The sequence below is a fragment of the Drosophila miranda genome (genome assembly GCF_003369915.1).
Source record: "Drosophila miranda strain MSH22 chromosome Y unlocalized genomic scaffold, D.miranda_PacBio2.1 Contig_Y1_pilon, whole genome shotgun sequence".
NCBI lineage: Eukaryota > Metazoa > Arthropoda > Insecta > Diptera > Drosophilidae > Drosophila > Drosophila miranda.
The window spans coordinates 46,654,047-46,670,660 of record NW_022881603.1 but is presented as its reverse complement, the minus strand read 5'-3'; the positions used below and the strand labels follow the sequence as shown (position 1 = coordinate 46,670,660).

Below are 16,614 nucleotides of genomic sequence, written 5' to 3'. Positions count from 1 at the left end.
TTTTTATAATGGTATTTCCTTCCGCTATGATTTCTTGGCTTACACAATTCTGGTTTAGCGTTGTTTTTGGAAGATTCCATGTGATTAGTATATTGGGTTCAATAAAGTTTATTTGAAAGTTTTGAAAAGTATTGGAATATGGACATTTAGTGGGAATTTGCATTAAAATTCCTTTTATACAATTGTCATTGGTTTTCAATCTAGTTTCTTTAACAAATACTTCTTCATTTTTTATGTAGTACTTGTCGTATGTCATATCTGTTAACATGTTATTTAATTCGTCTGGATACGGAACGATTTTATAGATTGGTACTTTTGTAATGTCTTTGGAAATGTTGGAAATTATTAGAATTTCGTTGGTATCGGATTTTAGCCATGTGGAGGTTTTTATATTTAGTATTTTCTCAGAATTTATTTGTTCCAGGTAGTCTTGTTTTAATAATTTTGGATTAAATATACCGAGCCTAGTTAATTTCATACCTAGTTCTATATCTTCGATATATTCTGTGAAATGTTGTAGATTGAATATCAAAATTTCTATTTGTTGATTCCTGTCTTTTTCTTCATTTAGTTTGTTTATAACGTTTATTCCGCTATTAACTGCATCTATTACCAAATTTAGTTCATTCATTTGAATGCTATGGCAGGCTAAATTTTCTATTTTTTGTTCCAAATCGACTTTATCTTCCTGATCTAGTGTTCCAAAGAGATATTTGTAGGCTGTTCCTACTATATTGATTAGGCCTCTTTTATTTCTTTTGGTTATTATTAGCCCGTTCATTTCTCTTTGCAATTTGTCTACTAGATATTTTATTTGGATTATGTCCTGGAATTAAGTGGCTTGCATTAATAAATTTTGGTATAGTTCTTCGGTTTTAGTTACATTAACAGTTAGATAATGGTATTCGTAATTGATAGGTATGTTAATCGATCCAGTTTTGAATATCATATATCCGTTTTGGGATTTTATAGGATTTATTTCTATGTTTTGGCCCTGTGCCATTACGATGGTAATTATGAGGAAGATGAGGATTTTAATTGTGTTGAAGTTCGCCGATTCCATTAACTTCCTCGGTTTCTCTGGAATTATTATATCTGCTTCTATTAGATTTCTTCTTTTTCTTGAATTTTGATTTATAATGAGTTATTTTCCTACCCCTATTCTTTTCTTCATAATGTTTTTCGTCTACCTGTCTAATTTCGCCAGTCCTTTTGAAAGGATTTGTTACCTTAGACTTAACTAGAGGTGATAGTTTATAGCGGGTATCTACTTCATACTCTATGCGGTTTTTATTTAATTGAGTGATTTTATTCACTTTATTTAGTTGGGTGTCATAATCAGGTGAGCCTGCATAAATGAATATATCAGCTGGTGTCCTATTTGTGGTAGTATGTTTGGTTTTATGATTATAAGTATAAAGAATTAATTCAAACTTCGTGAATCTATCTATTCTTAATTTTTTATTTACTGTTTTATGAAATCTTTCTACGTCAGATATTCCATTTTTGCTGGAAGTGATCTCTATTTTGACGTTTTCCGCATTCAGCCATGCTTGCAATGCTGTGCACATAAAAGCTGAATCTTTATCGGCTTTGATTTCAATTGGTTTGCCCATCTCGTTAAAAACTTTCATGATGGCTCTTTTTGCTTCTAACCAGTCACGACTTTTTACTTCTACAAGAGTGGCAAACTTCGAGTATACGTCAATACATGATAGGAACTGTTGGTTACCAACCATATAGAAATCTATGACGTATTTCTCTCTGATGTTCAGTATTTCCGGTGTAGTTTCGAATGCCAACTTCGTATTTCTATGCTCTGTTTTGGCAATATTACAAGTAGGACATTCGTTTATGATGTTTTGGATTAGTTTTTGATAATCCGGGTAATAGTATTTTCCCCTAAACCAATTGACGGTTTTCTCTATCCCTGGATGGAGTAAGCCTTTATGATTCTTTAATATGGTTTCTTTAAATTCAGCGTAATTCTGAATATCTAGGAGTTTCGTGCTTGATTTAATAGCTTTGGTTATATTGTTAGAATTAATGACTTCTAAATAGGATTTTTGGAATAGAGGAAAATCTATTTCGTTATGGAAATATAATGCGCTCTTTTTGGTGCATAGATATTCCTTTATTATTATTTATATATTTATTATTTGCCTATTGTAATAGTTAATTGGTCTTTCCGTGATAGCAATGTGATTTAGATTGTCTTCCTGTGCGCTATGTACAGTTGCACCAACGCTATTGGAAGCTTCTCCAAGGAGATTTTCATTAATCTTTACCCTTGATAAGGCATCAGCTACATGATTTTCATGTAGTTCATTCAGTTTTATTTTCCACCTTTGTAATTTCATATTTGGCTCCTTGAGGTTGTTCAACCAAATCAAGGGATTATGATCGCTTTGTATCTCGAATGTTCTACCGAACAGGTATGAACGGAAATACTTGGTTGCCCATACGATCGCTAATAATTACTTTTCGATGGCTGAATAGTTTATTTCATGTTCATTTAGGGTTCTGCTAGCGTAGCAGATCGGTTTGTGTTCTTGTGACAAAACCGCTCCCAATGCTATGTTACTAGCGTCGGTTGTTACCGTGAACATTTTGTCAAAGTCTGGGAACGCAAGGATAGGGTCTGAGGTGATGAGTACTTTTAGTCTCTCAAATGCCTCGACGTACTTTTCTTCCTTGGGGTCTATGACAGCTCCTTTCTTTAGTTTGAGTGTCATGGGTTTTGCTATGTTTGCAAAATTAGGAATGAATTTCCTGTAGAACCCGCACAGACCTAAGAATGACTTTATTTGTTTAGTCGTTTCTGGTATTGGAAATTTGACAATGGCAGAGATTTTGCCTGGACTTGGTACTATTCCTTCAGTAGTGACTACATGACCTAGGAATTCAGTTTCCTTTTTCATGAATTCACATTTATCCATTTGTAGCTTCAAGTTGGCGTCTCTCAACTTTCCAAATACTCTCCTTAGTGACAACAAGTGTTCTTCCAATGAAGTGGAAAATATAATGATGTCATCTAAGTATACAAAGCAATCTTTGAAGATTAACTCTTCTATCAGATTGTTCATACATCTTTGGAAGGTAGCTGGGGCAGTGGTTAGCCCAAAGGGCATACGAGTGAACTCGTAATGTCCATGCTTAGTGGAGAACGCAGTTTTGGGGATTGAGCTAGGTTCCAGGGGTATTTAATGGAAACCTTTTGCTGAATCGATTGTCGTAAAATACTGACATTTACCTAGTTTGTCTAGGATTTCATCCATTCGTGGAGTTGGGAATTTGTCCTTAACTGTTATTTCATTTAGACTTCTATAGTCTACTACCATTCGATATTTTTTCTTTCCTGAAGCATCTATCTTCTTCGGAATCATAGATATGGGCGAGCAGTAAGGAGAATTCGACTTTCGAATTATTCCCTGCCTGATCATATCTTTGATTTGCTGGTTTACCTCCTGATCATGTATCTGGGCATATTTGTATGGTCGTCTGTAGACCGGGTCTTCATGTAGAGTTTTGATCTCGTGCTTGATTGTACTTGTGAAAGTCAAATTGTCACCTTCTCTGTACTGCACATCCTTAAACTCATATAAGACCTTCTTTAACTCTTCCCTCTCTTCGTCGTTTAAGTGTTCCAATCTTAATTGATTACATTCCCTTAATTCACTGTCTAGAGCGGAAGCGAAGTATTGATCTCCCTCTGGAGATGGGTCAAGGCACTTAGGTGCGATCTTCTCTTCTTTTGTAGAGGGATCAGTGCACTTCTGTGCGGTCTTGCCGGCTTCAATAGCTTCTCCACTCTGAATGATTGGGTACGACCTAGCTCCTAGTGTTACAGTGTCATTTCTGTAATCGATGACGGCTTTACTTGCCATCAAGTATTCTCTTCCTAATAAAATATCATAATTTTCGGAAAAGTTATGTATGTAGAACTTTTGTACGGACGGACATGTTTTGTTCGCATTCCTCATTATACTCTTAGTTAAACGGACAGGTCCATTGATGGTATGGACCGTAAGGTTATCGTCTTTTATCTCGGAATCTGTATAATTTTCTTTCATGATGTTGATCGATGATCCCGAGTCAGCGATACACCTTAATATTCTTTTATTAATGGTAATGTTTATATAGGGTCCTCCTCGGTTTCTTCCGAGGCGGCTTGATGAAAATTTACGTCCATCTTCGTTTGGCCACTCTGGCTCTCCCTCCCTCTTTTAGTAGGTTGGTTGGGTCCACTCCCACTAGCTTGGTTTTGAGATATTTGCTGATTGAATGGATTCTGAGCCCTACCTTGATTCAAGGAATTTTTGAACTCATTGTATAATCCAGGATTTTGGGAATTTTGATTTTGATTTGTTCGATTAGTCTGACCTGTACCAGATGAACTCTGAGTTTGATTGTGATAGTTAGTAGTATTATAATTTGCATAATAGTTTCCAACATTCTTTCGATTTGATTGAGACGATTTCGATTGATCTTTATTTGTACCTGAATCTGTTATACTAGCTTCGTACAATCCTTCTTCTTGTGCTGCCTTCTTAAGATTAGACAATGTGGTAATATCTTTTCTTGCTAAGGTCATGAACATTCTGTCAGGAAGTTTTCGAGTAATGACGACTTTAATTGTGTTGTTCAAAGCGTTTCTATAAATGACATTATTTTCTGGTATGTTTTCTAAGTTTAGCTTATTGTTTATTAATAATGCTTTTATCTCTAATTCTTCTATAAACTTACGAAGACTGCCGTTGAATCTGGTGGTGTATAGTTGTCGCAAGAGTTCTTCATATGGTGTGTGATTTTTGAACTCGTTGATCAGCGCCGTCTTCAGTTCGAGCCACGTGTTGGGTTGTATCATTTGCGATATGCGTTGTGCCTCTCCTGACAGTTGGATCTCGGTCGCTCCAAATAGGATCCTTTGTTGGCGAAGATCTTCAGTTGGATATAATCCGCATACATATTCGATTCGTTTGATAAATGAGCTTAGCTGTCCAGATGAACCGTCATAGGCAGGTATTTGTCTGATCGACAGCAGTGCCTGGTTCAAGTGGATTTCGCTCAATGATAGTGGTGGTAACGCCATGTTGTTGGTGTTGATTGGGTTTTGTTTTGTTTTCAGTAGTTTTTAACTTTATTTTGGTTCACTTGTACGTTTTTTGATTTTGTATTTAGTGTTTCACTGTTCTTGGTGGATCACTTACTTACTTCAGTTCACTTAATTTTAGTTTTGCAAATCGTATGTGCTCGTAACAGATAGGTTCTTTGGCGGATTTCACAATTTTATTAACGATTCCGGGATTACGTGATCACAGTAATTAGAAATTACACAATCTGACCATTACCAAAATATAGGAGTTAATTTTAAACGAAATCCTACCGACTGCGCCAGTTAAATATCCGCAACTCGAAATTTAGTTTTTAAAAAAGATTTTATTTTTAGTACTTAATTTCTTTATGTCACAAGATTGGTTGAATTCCCCGACTTAACTTTACGTCTGCTTGTCTCAAACGGAACTGATCTCTCTGCTGCTGGCTAGTTTCCATGAGCCCTTCTCTTGGAACTCCCGAATCTGGCTTCGGGCGTTGCTTTCCTCGGCTGCATCTTCGTGTCGGTGGCGTACGTGCCTGGATCGATATTTCGGGATGCGTCGGCTTTGATGAAAGGCATCCACTGCTGGCGATCGGTGTTGCATTACATGACGGAGCTAGGAATGTGATATTCCTTGGTTTTATGTCTAGCTTTGATTGGTCCTCATGAGTGGCGTGATTCTAAAGAATCGATTTCTCGAGAGTGGCGTGATTCTAATGTTGATGAAACAAGGTCCATTGTTTATATTATGGGGGGCCCTTGCTTGGAGTATGGGAAGAAACAGTTATTGATTCTTGAGTGGGGTCCTGTTACTTGTGTGGATGGGGTGGATGAATTGTACATAAACATAATGTGTATGGGATGTGGGGAATTATGGATATGTCACTCCCCCAACGTTTGTTATTAGCCTGTCCCTAGGCGATTACCCTCGGGTATAGTGACGGGGTGTCAAGTGCGGTGGCTGAGGTTGGTTCCTCTTCTGCTTCTATTATAGGGTTAATACATTTAACCGTGACTATTTTAGAAGTTTTCTTAAATTTAACAGCTACATAACTTAGTAGTACTAATATAATTATGACAAATGAAATTAGTAGACTTATTTGTAATAGGTTACTATATTTGGTGTATTGCATAATTATTTCATTAGTTTGGACATACGACAGTGGTTTTATTTTAGTTATGTTGTTGTTGACATAAACATTCTGGGCCAAATCTAACATTGTGTTTGATATTGTAAATTCATTTAATTGGATTGAACAGTTGTAGATTTTTATAATGGTATTTCCTTCCGCTATGATTTCTTGGCTTACACAATTCTGGTTTAGCGTTGTTTTTGGAAGATTCCATGTGATTAGTATATTGGGTTCAATAAAGTTTATTTGAAAGTTTTGAAAAGTATTGGAATATGGACATTTAGTGGGAATTTGCATTAAAATTCCTTTTATACAATTGTCATTGGTTTTCAATCTAGTTTCTTTAACAAATACTTCTTCATTTTTTATGTAGTACTTGTCGTATGTCATATCTGTTAACATGTTATTTAATTCGTCTGGATACGGAACGATTTTATAGATTGGTACTTTTGTAATGTCTTTGGAAATGTTGGAAATTATTAGAATTTCGTTGGTATCGGATTTTAGCCATGTGGAGGTTTTTATATTTAGTATTTTCTCAGAATTTATTTGTTCCAGGTAGTCTTGTTTTAATAATTTTGGATTAAATATACCGAGCCTAGTTAATTTCATACCTAGTTCTATATCTTCGATATATTCTGTGAAATGTTGTAGATTGAATATCAAAATTTCTATTTGTTGATTCCTGTCTTTTTCTTCATTTAGTTTGTTTATAACGTTTATTCCGCTATTAACTGCATCTATTACCAAATTTAGTTCATTCATTTGAATGCTATGGCAGGCTAAATTTTCTATTTTTTGTTCCAAATCGACTTTATCTTCCTGATCTAGTGTTCCAAAGAGATATTTGTAGGCTGTTCCTACTATATTGATTAGGCCTCTTTTATTTCTTTTGGTTATTATTAGCCCGTTCATTTCTCTTTGCAATTTGTCTACTAGATATTTTATTTGGATTATGTCCTGGAATTAAGTGGCTTGCATTAATAAATTTTGGTATAGTTCTTCGGTTTTAGTTACATTAACAGTTAGATAATGGTATTCGTAATTGATAGGTATGTTAATCGATCCAGTTTTGAATATCATATATCCGTTTTGGGATTTTATAGGATTTATTTCTATGTTTTGGCCCTGTGCCATTACGATGGTAATTATGAGGAAGATGAGGATTTTAATTGTGTTGAAGTTCGCCGATTCCATTAACTTCCTCGGTTTCTCTGGAATTATTATATCTGCTTCTATTAGATTTCTTCTTTTTCTTGAATTTTGATTTATAATGAGTTATTTTCCTACCCCTATTCTTTTCTTCATAATGTTTTTCGTCTACCTGTCTAATTTCGCCAGTCCTTTTGAAAGGATTTGTTACCTTAGACTTAACTAGAGGTGATAGTTTATAGCGGGTATCTACTTCATACTCTATGCGGTTTTTATTTAATTGAGTGATTTTATTCACTTTATTTAGTTGGGTGTCATAATCAGGTGAGCCTGCATAAATGAATATATCAGCTGGTGTCCTATTTGTGGTAGTATGTTTGGTTTTATGATTATAAGTATAAAGAATTAATTCAAACTTCGTGAATCTATCTATTCTTAATTTTTTATTTACTGTTTTATGAAATCTTTCTACGTCAGATATTCCATTTTTGCTGGAAGTGATCTCTATTTTGACGTTTTCCGCATTCAGCCATGCTTGCAATGCTGTGCACATAAAAGCTGAATCTTTATCGGCTTTGATTTCAATTGGTTTGCCCATCTCGTTAAAAACTTTCATGATGGCTCTTTTTGCTTCTAACCAGTCACGACTTTTTACTTCTACAAGAGTGGCAAACTTCGAGTATACGTCAATACATGATAGGAACTGTTGGTTACCAACCATATAGAAATCTATGACGTATTTCTCTCTGATGTTCAGTATTTCCGGTGTAGTTTCGAATGCCAACTTCGTATTTCTATGCTCTGTTTTGGCAATATTACAAGTAGGACATTCGTTTATGATGTTTTGGATTAGTTTTTGATAATCCGGGTAATAGTATTTTCCCCTAAACCAATTGACGGTTTTCTCTATCCCTGGATGGAGTAAGCCTTTATGATTCTTTAATATGGTTTCTTTAAATTCAGCGTAATTCTGAATATCTAGGAGTTTCGTGCTTGATTTAATAGCTTTGGTTATATTGTTAGAATTAATGACTTCTAAATAGGATTTTTGGAATAGAGGAAAATCTATTTCGTTATGGAAATATAATGCGCTCTTTTTGGTGCATAGATATTCCTTTATTATTATTTATATATTTATTATTTGCCTATTGTAATAGTTAATTGGTCTTTCCGTGATAGCAATGTGATTTAGATTGTCTTCCTGTGCGCTATGTACAGTTGCACCAACGCTATTGGAAGCTTCTCCAAGGAGATTTTCATTAATCTTTACCCTTGATAAGGCATCAGCTACATGATTTTCATGTAGTTCATTCAGTTTTATTTTCCACCTTTGTAATTTCATATTTGGCTCCTTGAGGTTGTTCAACCAAATCAAGGGATTATGATCGCTTTGTATCTCGAATGTTCTACCGAACAGGTATGAACGGAAATACTTGGTTGCCCATACGATCGCTAATAATTACTTTTCGATGGCTGAATAGTTTATTTCATGTTCATTTAGGGTTCTGCTAGCGTAGCAGATCGGTTTGTGTTCTTGTGACAAAACCGCTCCCAATGCTATGTTACTAGCGTCGGTTGTTACCGTGAACATTTTGTCAAAGTCTGGGAACGCAAGGATAGGGTCTGAGGTGATGAGTACTTTTAGTCTCTCAAATGCCTCGACGTACTTTTCTTCCTTGGGGTCTATGACAGCTCCTTTCTTTAGTTTGAGTGTCATGGGTTTTGCTATGTTTGCAAAATTAGGAATGAATTTCCTGTAGAACCCGCACAGACCTAAGAATGACTTTATTTGTTTAGTCGTTTCTGGTATTGGAAATTTGACAATGGCAGAGATTTTGCCTGGACTTGGTACTATTCCTTCAGTAGTGACTACATGACCTAGGAATTCAGTTTCCTTTTTCATGAATTCACATTTATCCATTTGTAGCTTCAAGTTGGCGTCTCTCAACTTTCCAAATACTCTCCTTAGTGACAACAAGTGTTCTTCCAATGAAGTGGAAAATATAATGATGTCATCTAAGTATACAAAGCAATCTTTGAAGATTAACTTCTATCAGATTGTTCATACATCTTTGGAAGGTAGCTGGGGCAGTGGTTAGCCCAAAGGGCATACGAGTGAACTCGTAATGTCCATGCTTAGTGGAGAACGCAGTTTTGGGGATTGAGCTAGGTTCCAGGGGTATTTGATGGAAACCTTTTGCTGAATCGATTGTCGTAAAATACTGACATTTACCTAGTTTGTCTAGGATTTCATCCATTCGTGGAGTTGGGAATTTGTCCTTAACTGTTATTTCATTTAGACTTCTATAGTCTACTACCATTCGATATTTTTTCTTTCCTGAAGCATCTATCTTCTTCGGAATCATAGATATGGGCGAGCAGTAAGGAGAATTCGACTTTCGAATTATTCCCTGCCTGATCATATCTTTGATTTGCTGGTTTACCTCCTGATCATGTATCTGGGCATATTTGTATGGTCGTCTGTAGACCGGGTCTTCATGTAGAGTTTTGATCTCGTGCTTGATTGTACTTGTGAAAGTCAAATTGTCACCTTCTCTGTACTGCACATCCTTAAACTCATATAAGACCTTCTTTAACTCTTCCCTCTCTTCGTCGTTTAAGTGTTCCAATCTTAATTGATTACATTCCCTTAATTCACTGTCTAGAGCGGAAGCGAAGTATTGATCTCCCTCTGGAGATGGGTCAAGGCACTTAGGTGCGATCTTCTCTTCTTTTGTAGAGGGATCAGTGCACTTCTGTGCGGTCTTGCCGGCTTCAATAGCTTCTCCACTCTGAATGATTGGGTACGACCTAGCTCCTAGTGTTACAGTGTCATTTCTGTAATCGATGACGGCTTTACTTGCCATCAAGTATTCTCTTCCTAATAAAATATCATAATTTTCGGAAAAGTTATGTATGTAGAACTTTTGTACGGACGGACATGTTTTGTTCGCATTCCTCATTATACTCTTAGTTAAACGGACAGGTCCATTGATGGTATGGACAGTAAGGTTATCGTCTTTTATCTCGGAATCTGTATAATTTTCTTTCATGATGTTGATCGATGATCCCGAGTCAGCGATACACCTTAATATTCTTTTATTAATGGTAATGTTTATATAGGGTCCTCCTCGGTTTCTTCCGAGGCGGCTTGATGAAAATTTACGTCCATCTTCGTTTGGCCACTCTGGCTCTCCCTCCCTCTTTTAGTAGGTTGGTTGGGTCCACTCCCACTAGCTTGGTTTTGAGATATTTGCTGATTGAATGGATTCTGAGCCCTACCTTGATTCAAGGAATTTTTGAACTCATTGTATAATCCAGGATTTTGGGAATTTTGATTTTGATTTGTTCGATTAGTCTGACCTGTTCCAGATGAACTCTGAGTTTGATTGTGATAGTTAGTAGTATTATAATTTGGATAATAGTTTCCAACATTCTTTCGATTTGATTGAGACGATTTCGATTGATCTTTATTTGTACCTGAATCTGTTGTACTAGCTTCGTACAATCCTTCTTCTTGTGCTGCCTTCTTAAGAATAGACAATGTGGTAATATCTTTTCTTGCTAAGGTCATGAACATTCTGTCAGGAAGTTTTCGAGTAATGACATCTTTAATTGTGTTGTTCAAAGCGTTTTTATAAATGACATTATTTTCTGGTATGTTTTCTAAGTTTAGCTTATTGTTTATTAATAATGCTTTTATCTCTAATTCTTCTATAAACTTACGAAGACTGCCGTTGAATCTGGTGGTGTATAGTTGTCGTAAGAGTTATTCATATGGTGTGTGATTTTTGAACTCGTTGATCAGCGCCGTCTTCAGTTCGAGCCACGTGTTGGGTTGTATCATTTGCGATATGCGTTGTGCCTCTCCTGACAGTTGGATCTCGGTCGCTCCAAATAGGATCCTTTGTTGGCGAAGATCTTCAGTTGGATATAATCCGCATACATATTCGATTCGTTTGATAAATGAGCTTAGCTGTCCAGATGAACCGTCATAGGCAGGTATTTGTCTGATCGACAGCAGTGCCTGGTTCAAGTGGATTTCGCTCAATGATAGTGGTGGTAACGCCATGTTGTTGGTGTTGATTGGGTTTTGTTTTGTTTTCAGTAGTTTTTAACTTTATTTTGGTTCACTTGTAAGTTTTTTGATTTTGTAATTAGTGTTTCACTGTTCTTGGTGGATCACTATCTCCGCTTACTTCAGTTCACTTAATTTTAGTTTTGCAAATCGTATGTGCTCGTAACACATAGGTTCTTTGGCGGATTTCACAATTTTATTAACGATTCCGGGATTACGTGATCACAGTAATTAGAAATTACACAAGCTGACCATTACCGAAATATGGGAGTTAATTTTAAACGAAATCCTACCGACTGCGCCAGTTAAATATCCGCAACTCGATTTTAAGTTTTTTAAAAAAGACTTTTATTTTACAACTTAAATATCTTTATGTCACAAGATTTAAATGAATTCCCCGACTTGACTTTGGGTCTGCTTGTCTCAAACGGAACTGATCTCTCTGCTGCTGGCTAGTTTCCATGAGCCCTTCTCTTGGAACTCCCGACTCTGGCTTCGGGCGTTGCTTTCCTCGGCTGCATCTTCGTGTCGGTGGCGTACGTGCCTGGATCGATATTTGGGGATGCGTCGGCTTTGATGAAAGGCATCCACTGCTGGCGATCGGTGTTGCATTACATGACGGAGCTAGGAATGTGATACTCCTTGGTTTTATGTCTAGCTTTGATTGGTCCTCATGAGTGGCGTGATTCTAAAGAATCGATTTCTCGAGAGTGGCGTGATTCTAATGTTGATGAAACAATGTGGTCCATTGTTTATATTATGGGGGGCCCTTGCTTGGAGTATGGGAAGAAACAGTTATTGATTCTTGAGTGGGGTCCTGTTACTTGTGTGGATGGGGTGGATGAATTGTACATAAACATAATGTGTATGGGATGTGGGGAATTATGGATATGTCACTATATTTATTAATACAACTTTTGCTCACGAACTATCCGGTAGGGGTCGTCCTTCTTAGTTTGGCTGACAGATCTTCGAACGGGTCTTCCTTCTTGATTTGGCTGACAGGTCTTCGAACGGGTCTTCCTTCTTAAATTTCTTTGTTTAACTGGGTCTTCTGGGGGTCTTCCCTCTTTGGTTTAGCTGATAGTTTCACTTTCTTTGTGTTTTGGTTTGGTTGGTTTTGTTTAAAAACTTTGGTTTTTTTGGCTTTTTTGTATTTTTGAATTGTCTTGATTAGCTTTTGTATTTATTTGTATTTTGTATTGTATTTGTATTTGTATTTGTATTGTATATTGTATTTATTTTTGCACACCCTAAGCTTCGGTTTGTTTCCTTTTTATCTCACTTTTTCTTATCTTATATCTCACAGTCACTCCGCGTTTTTATATCTGAAGGATTTATTCCATTAATTAATTGTCCTTCGGGTTTCGGCACGACGCAACACTTTTATTATTCGGTGCTTTTTATACAACGTCGCCCCACGTTGGGCGCCAATTAAATAACTGCGGTAGCGGATTGTGTTTTTAAAAAGTTTTTATTTTACTTCTAACTTCACTGATATAGATTTAAGTAGAGGGTCACAAAGCATTCCGGGCAAAGGGTTTGCGCGATCTTAATTTTTAGCTCGACTTTGCGGTGTCGCTTCTGGATCAAGACTGACTTGAACTTTCTGATCTTTGCATCGTTGATCCCTTTCGGGAATAGTTTTTCTATAAACATTTCAATTGATTTCGCCATCCCGAGTATTGGATTTCGTCATCCAAAGAGAGAACTGTAAAATGCCTAAAGTGCAGGATCTGCAGAAAGCCGGGAGTGAGATTGTTTATGAGAAGCCGGGTGTGGGCAAACATTGGTTTTCCATTTAGGCGAGTGTCAAAGATTGGGATTGCGGCGGGAGCCCTTGCGATTGTACATCTTAGAAATCAATTAGGCGGAGGCCCAAGATTAAAATTGTTTTCGTTTTGGAAAGCCAAAGATTGTTTACAACTCGTATAAGAGCTCAATAGAATTGGGTACGTTAACTTGCATGTATGTACCGCATGTATTTACATACAAATACGTATTGCGATTCAAAGAAGTAATCGAAAACGAATCTTTTAATATCTCCTTCCTTATCCTAGTTTTGTAAGATTATCCTTTTTTCGGTACTTTTTTATGCAATCGAGAAAAAAATACCAAAAAGCATAACAGATTGTTTTTAAAGTTGTTTGTTTTTTTTGCTTAAAGGAAAGACATTTTTTGTTTTATTTTTTTAATATTCCTATTGCTCCAAACTTTTAAATACATGTATGCTTTTGAGAAATAAAATGTTTTTTATATGTACATATGTATGTATGTCCAGAAAATGCTTTAAAAATCGAGATATTTTGAAAAGGAAACGGCGTTTTGGTCTGCGTTAGTTTTGGAAATGTACAATGTTTTCCACATGTGCTAGAAAACTTAAAGCTGACAAATTTCAGTTTCAAAACGACGATATTCTCCTAAAAACACTCTTCACAGGAAACTGTACTCAATGTTCCATGGTTAAGCTTCCAGAAAAAGCACATTAGTTTTTTAAATTTAACGTTTTTATTGATATTAAAACAAGAAAATGTCCTAAGACATGTAAAATTTCTTATATGATTATGAATTGACAACAACGAAAAGCACAACCGGAAATGTTTGAAATCGCCACAAACAGTAAAGCCTTCGTAACGGATACTTGGTATTCAGTTTATATATATGTAAATACATACTATGTTTAATGATAGAAACGACAGATCACTTCTTATCTTGCTTTGTTCATTTCGGCTACATTAAAGATCCAATAGCGACGAGTTTCCGCAATCTAGTTCATATGACCGTTTGCCATGCAACTTCTAAATTTAAGAGGCGTGACAGAAATGTAAAGTAAACTTTATTTACACTTGAAATTAACTGTGATAAAAGTCTGCACGGTTAATCTAGTTATTATAGTCTCTTAAAAACTAGGCGACAAAGACAGATGGACAGACAGACTTGGATATATCGACTCAGGGTCGGAGAGGCTTTTTTATTTTTTACGTGTTTTTTTTTTTTTTAATTTGTATGGGTTAGCGAAATATGTATTTAAATGGTATCATTCAATATTATCGTTTTTAAATTGATATAGTTAAATCATGAATCCAGCACATAGTTTGAATATGGATCCATCGTTGGTGCAGGAGGCAAACAGTATGCAAAACCAGTATGCATCATTTCAAAATTTTGAACAATTTTCGGCAGCTGGATATACAAATTCACCAATATACATCACAAAGCCGCCAGGAATTGGTGCCATATCACATATTACGCCTCATTGTTCAGTACTTGGTCATCAGAATAAGATCGAGACAGGTTCTCCAGAAGTTGCCCTTGCAGGTATGGAGAATCATTCTTTAGGTCGAACTGTTAGATATATACAAGCCGCCCAATTTGATGAGACACCAGAATATGGGATCTCAGGTATACCATGTGGTGTAGAGTCCCTATATACAGATGAATCCGTGGTACCTTACGGCTGCACAACAGAACCTGGTTATGGAATGCAAGGCACAAACTCTAATCTCAAACAATTCACTGCAAGTCCTTTTGATGATAACCTCAATGGGTCTGAAACTGTTGGCGAGTCTCAATGTCGACCTTTTGACGGTGCAGCTGATTTTAAATTACCTCAGTTCGCCATGAGTTCAATAAATGCTGCCCCCCCCAGAGGAGTAGGGGAGAAAGAAGATTACATCGGCGGATCTGACAACGACCTTTGTTCAACCATGAGGTGGCGCGATCCAAATCTTTCAGAAGTGATAAGTTTTCTTAGCAACCCGAACAATGCTATAAAAGCAAATGCAGCAGCATATTTGCAACATTTATGTTACATGGACGACCCAAACAAGCAACTTACACGATCATTGGGAGGAATACCACCATTAATTCGATTGTTGTCGTATGATTCTCCAGAAATACATAAGTAAGTAAAGAACTTCAGCCTGAATTATGAATCCTAAATATAAAATTTAAAATCGTGTAAAATAGGTTTTTTCAGTCGCATGTACAGTTTTGGTCAAAATAATTGTAGTGCCTACAATTGTTAATATTCTCCAAAATAGCTTCAACAATCGAATTGATTTCTTTATCTCGGCAACTATCGCAGAATTTATGTAATTGAAAATACAGTTATGTTTGCGTCCTATATTAAGCTTTTTTTCAAAGCATTACTATTTCGATGCGGTCGAAATAATAATAGTGCTAAATAGTGTTAAATAATAGTTGAATGGTTTATTTAACAGTCGTAAGCTTGTATAGTTTATTTTTGGTCGAGGTGCAAAATATCATTGGTTGTCTTGCTACTATGATCCGAAATGCTAATCAATAAAAACCATAAAGTAAAACCCGTGAACGACAAAGATATTTACCAAATTATCAGTAGATCAAATACTACGACAGTTGCAGTCTTAAAAAAATTTTAATTTGGAAACTAGTGTTGAAAGCATTGGAAGAAGCCTGTGAGATTATAATTGAATAGTACAAAGAACAAAATTGTTACTGGCAAAAAAACATGAAATCACAAGGTTGAAGATTTAAGGAACTTAAATTGACCATTGGAAAAGTAAAGAAATATTTTTTTGTCGGACGAGTCCAAAATTGTTTTAGATCCGTAGATCCTGTGCCGTATATAAGACAACCACAGCAAGATGAATTTTCGACAAGATATACTTGCAAAACTGTTATATACGGTGGGTCTTCAATATTGGCTTGGACGAGTTTTTCCTACTAGGGAATTTAGCTGGTATATGTGTTAAAAACATTATGGATCGTCATTTATATGTTGGGATATTGGCTAATATGTAGGAACCTTATGGGTCGAAGGACATAAATCTGTTTTGGAGGGCCCAGGAGGATAACAATTCGAAGGACACTCACAAAGTTGCCACTTCTATGCACTTCTATTATTTTTAACGGGACATTTTTGAATTTTTAAATGTTGACTAGAAAATTGTACATAAAAAAGTTAAAATGGACCTATTATAATCACTTTCAATAGACGAGTCGATTGCGCCATATCTGTCTGTTCATCTGTCCGTCCCTATGAGTGCCTAGTGCTCAAAGTCTTTAAGAGCTAGAGCAGTGAAATTTCGTATCCAGCCTTCTGTGATATGTTACTGTTACAAGTGTATTTCAAAATTTCGACCCACCCCCTTCCGCCCCCACAAGGACAA

General features: G+C 36.1%; 1 protein-coding gene across 5 annotated transcripts in view; it reads left to right on the top strand.

The window, feature by feature from the left end:
* The window catches only part of LOC117189492 (catenin delta-2-like), a 45,778-nt gene that overhangs the window by 14,854 nt on the left and 14,310 nt on the right, over positions 1-16,614 (top strand). For 3 of the 5 annotated variants that reach the window (XM_033394628.1, XM_033394629.1, XM_033394627.1), the window contains exon 1: positions 14,532-15,365. The exons of the other annotated variants lie outside the window; for them this stretch is intronic. In XM_033394628.1, coding sequence (XP_033250519.1) covers positions 14,539-15,365 — 827 coding nt within the window. In that variant the 5' untranslated portion in view covers positions 14,532-14,538. Of the gene's footprint in view, positions 1-14,531; positions 15,366-16,614 lie in introns of those variants that run through there. 5 annotated transcript variants of the gene reach the window in all.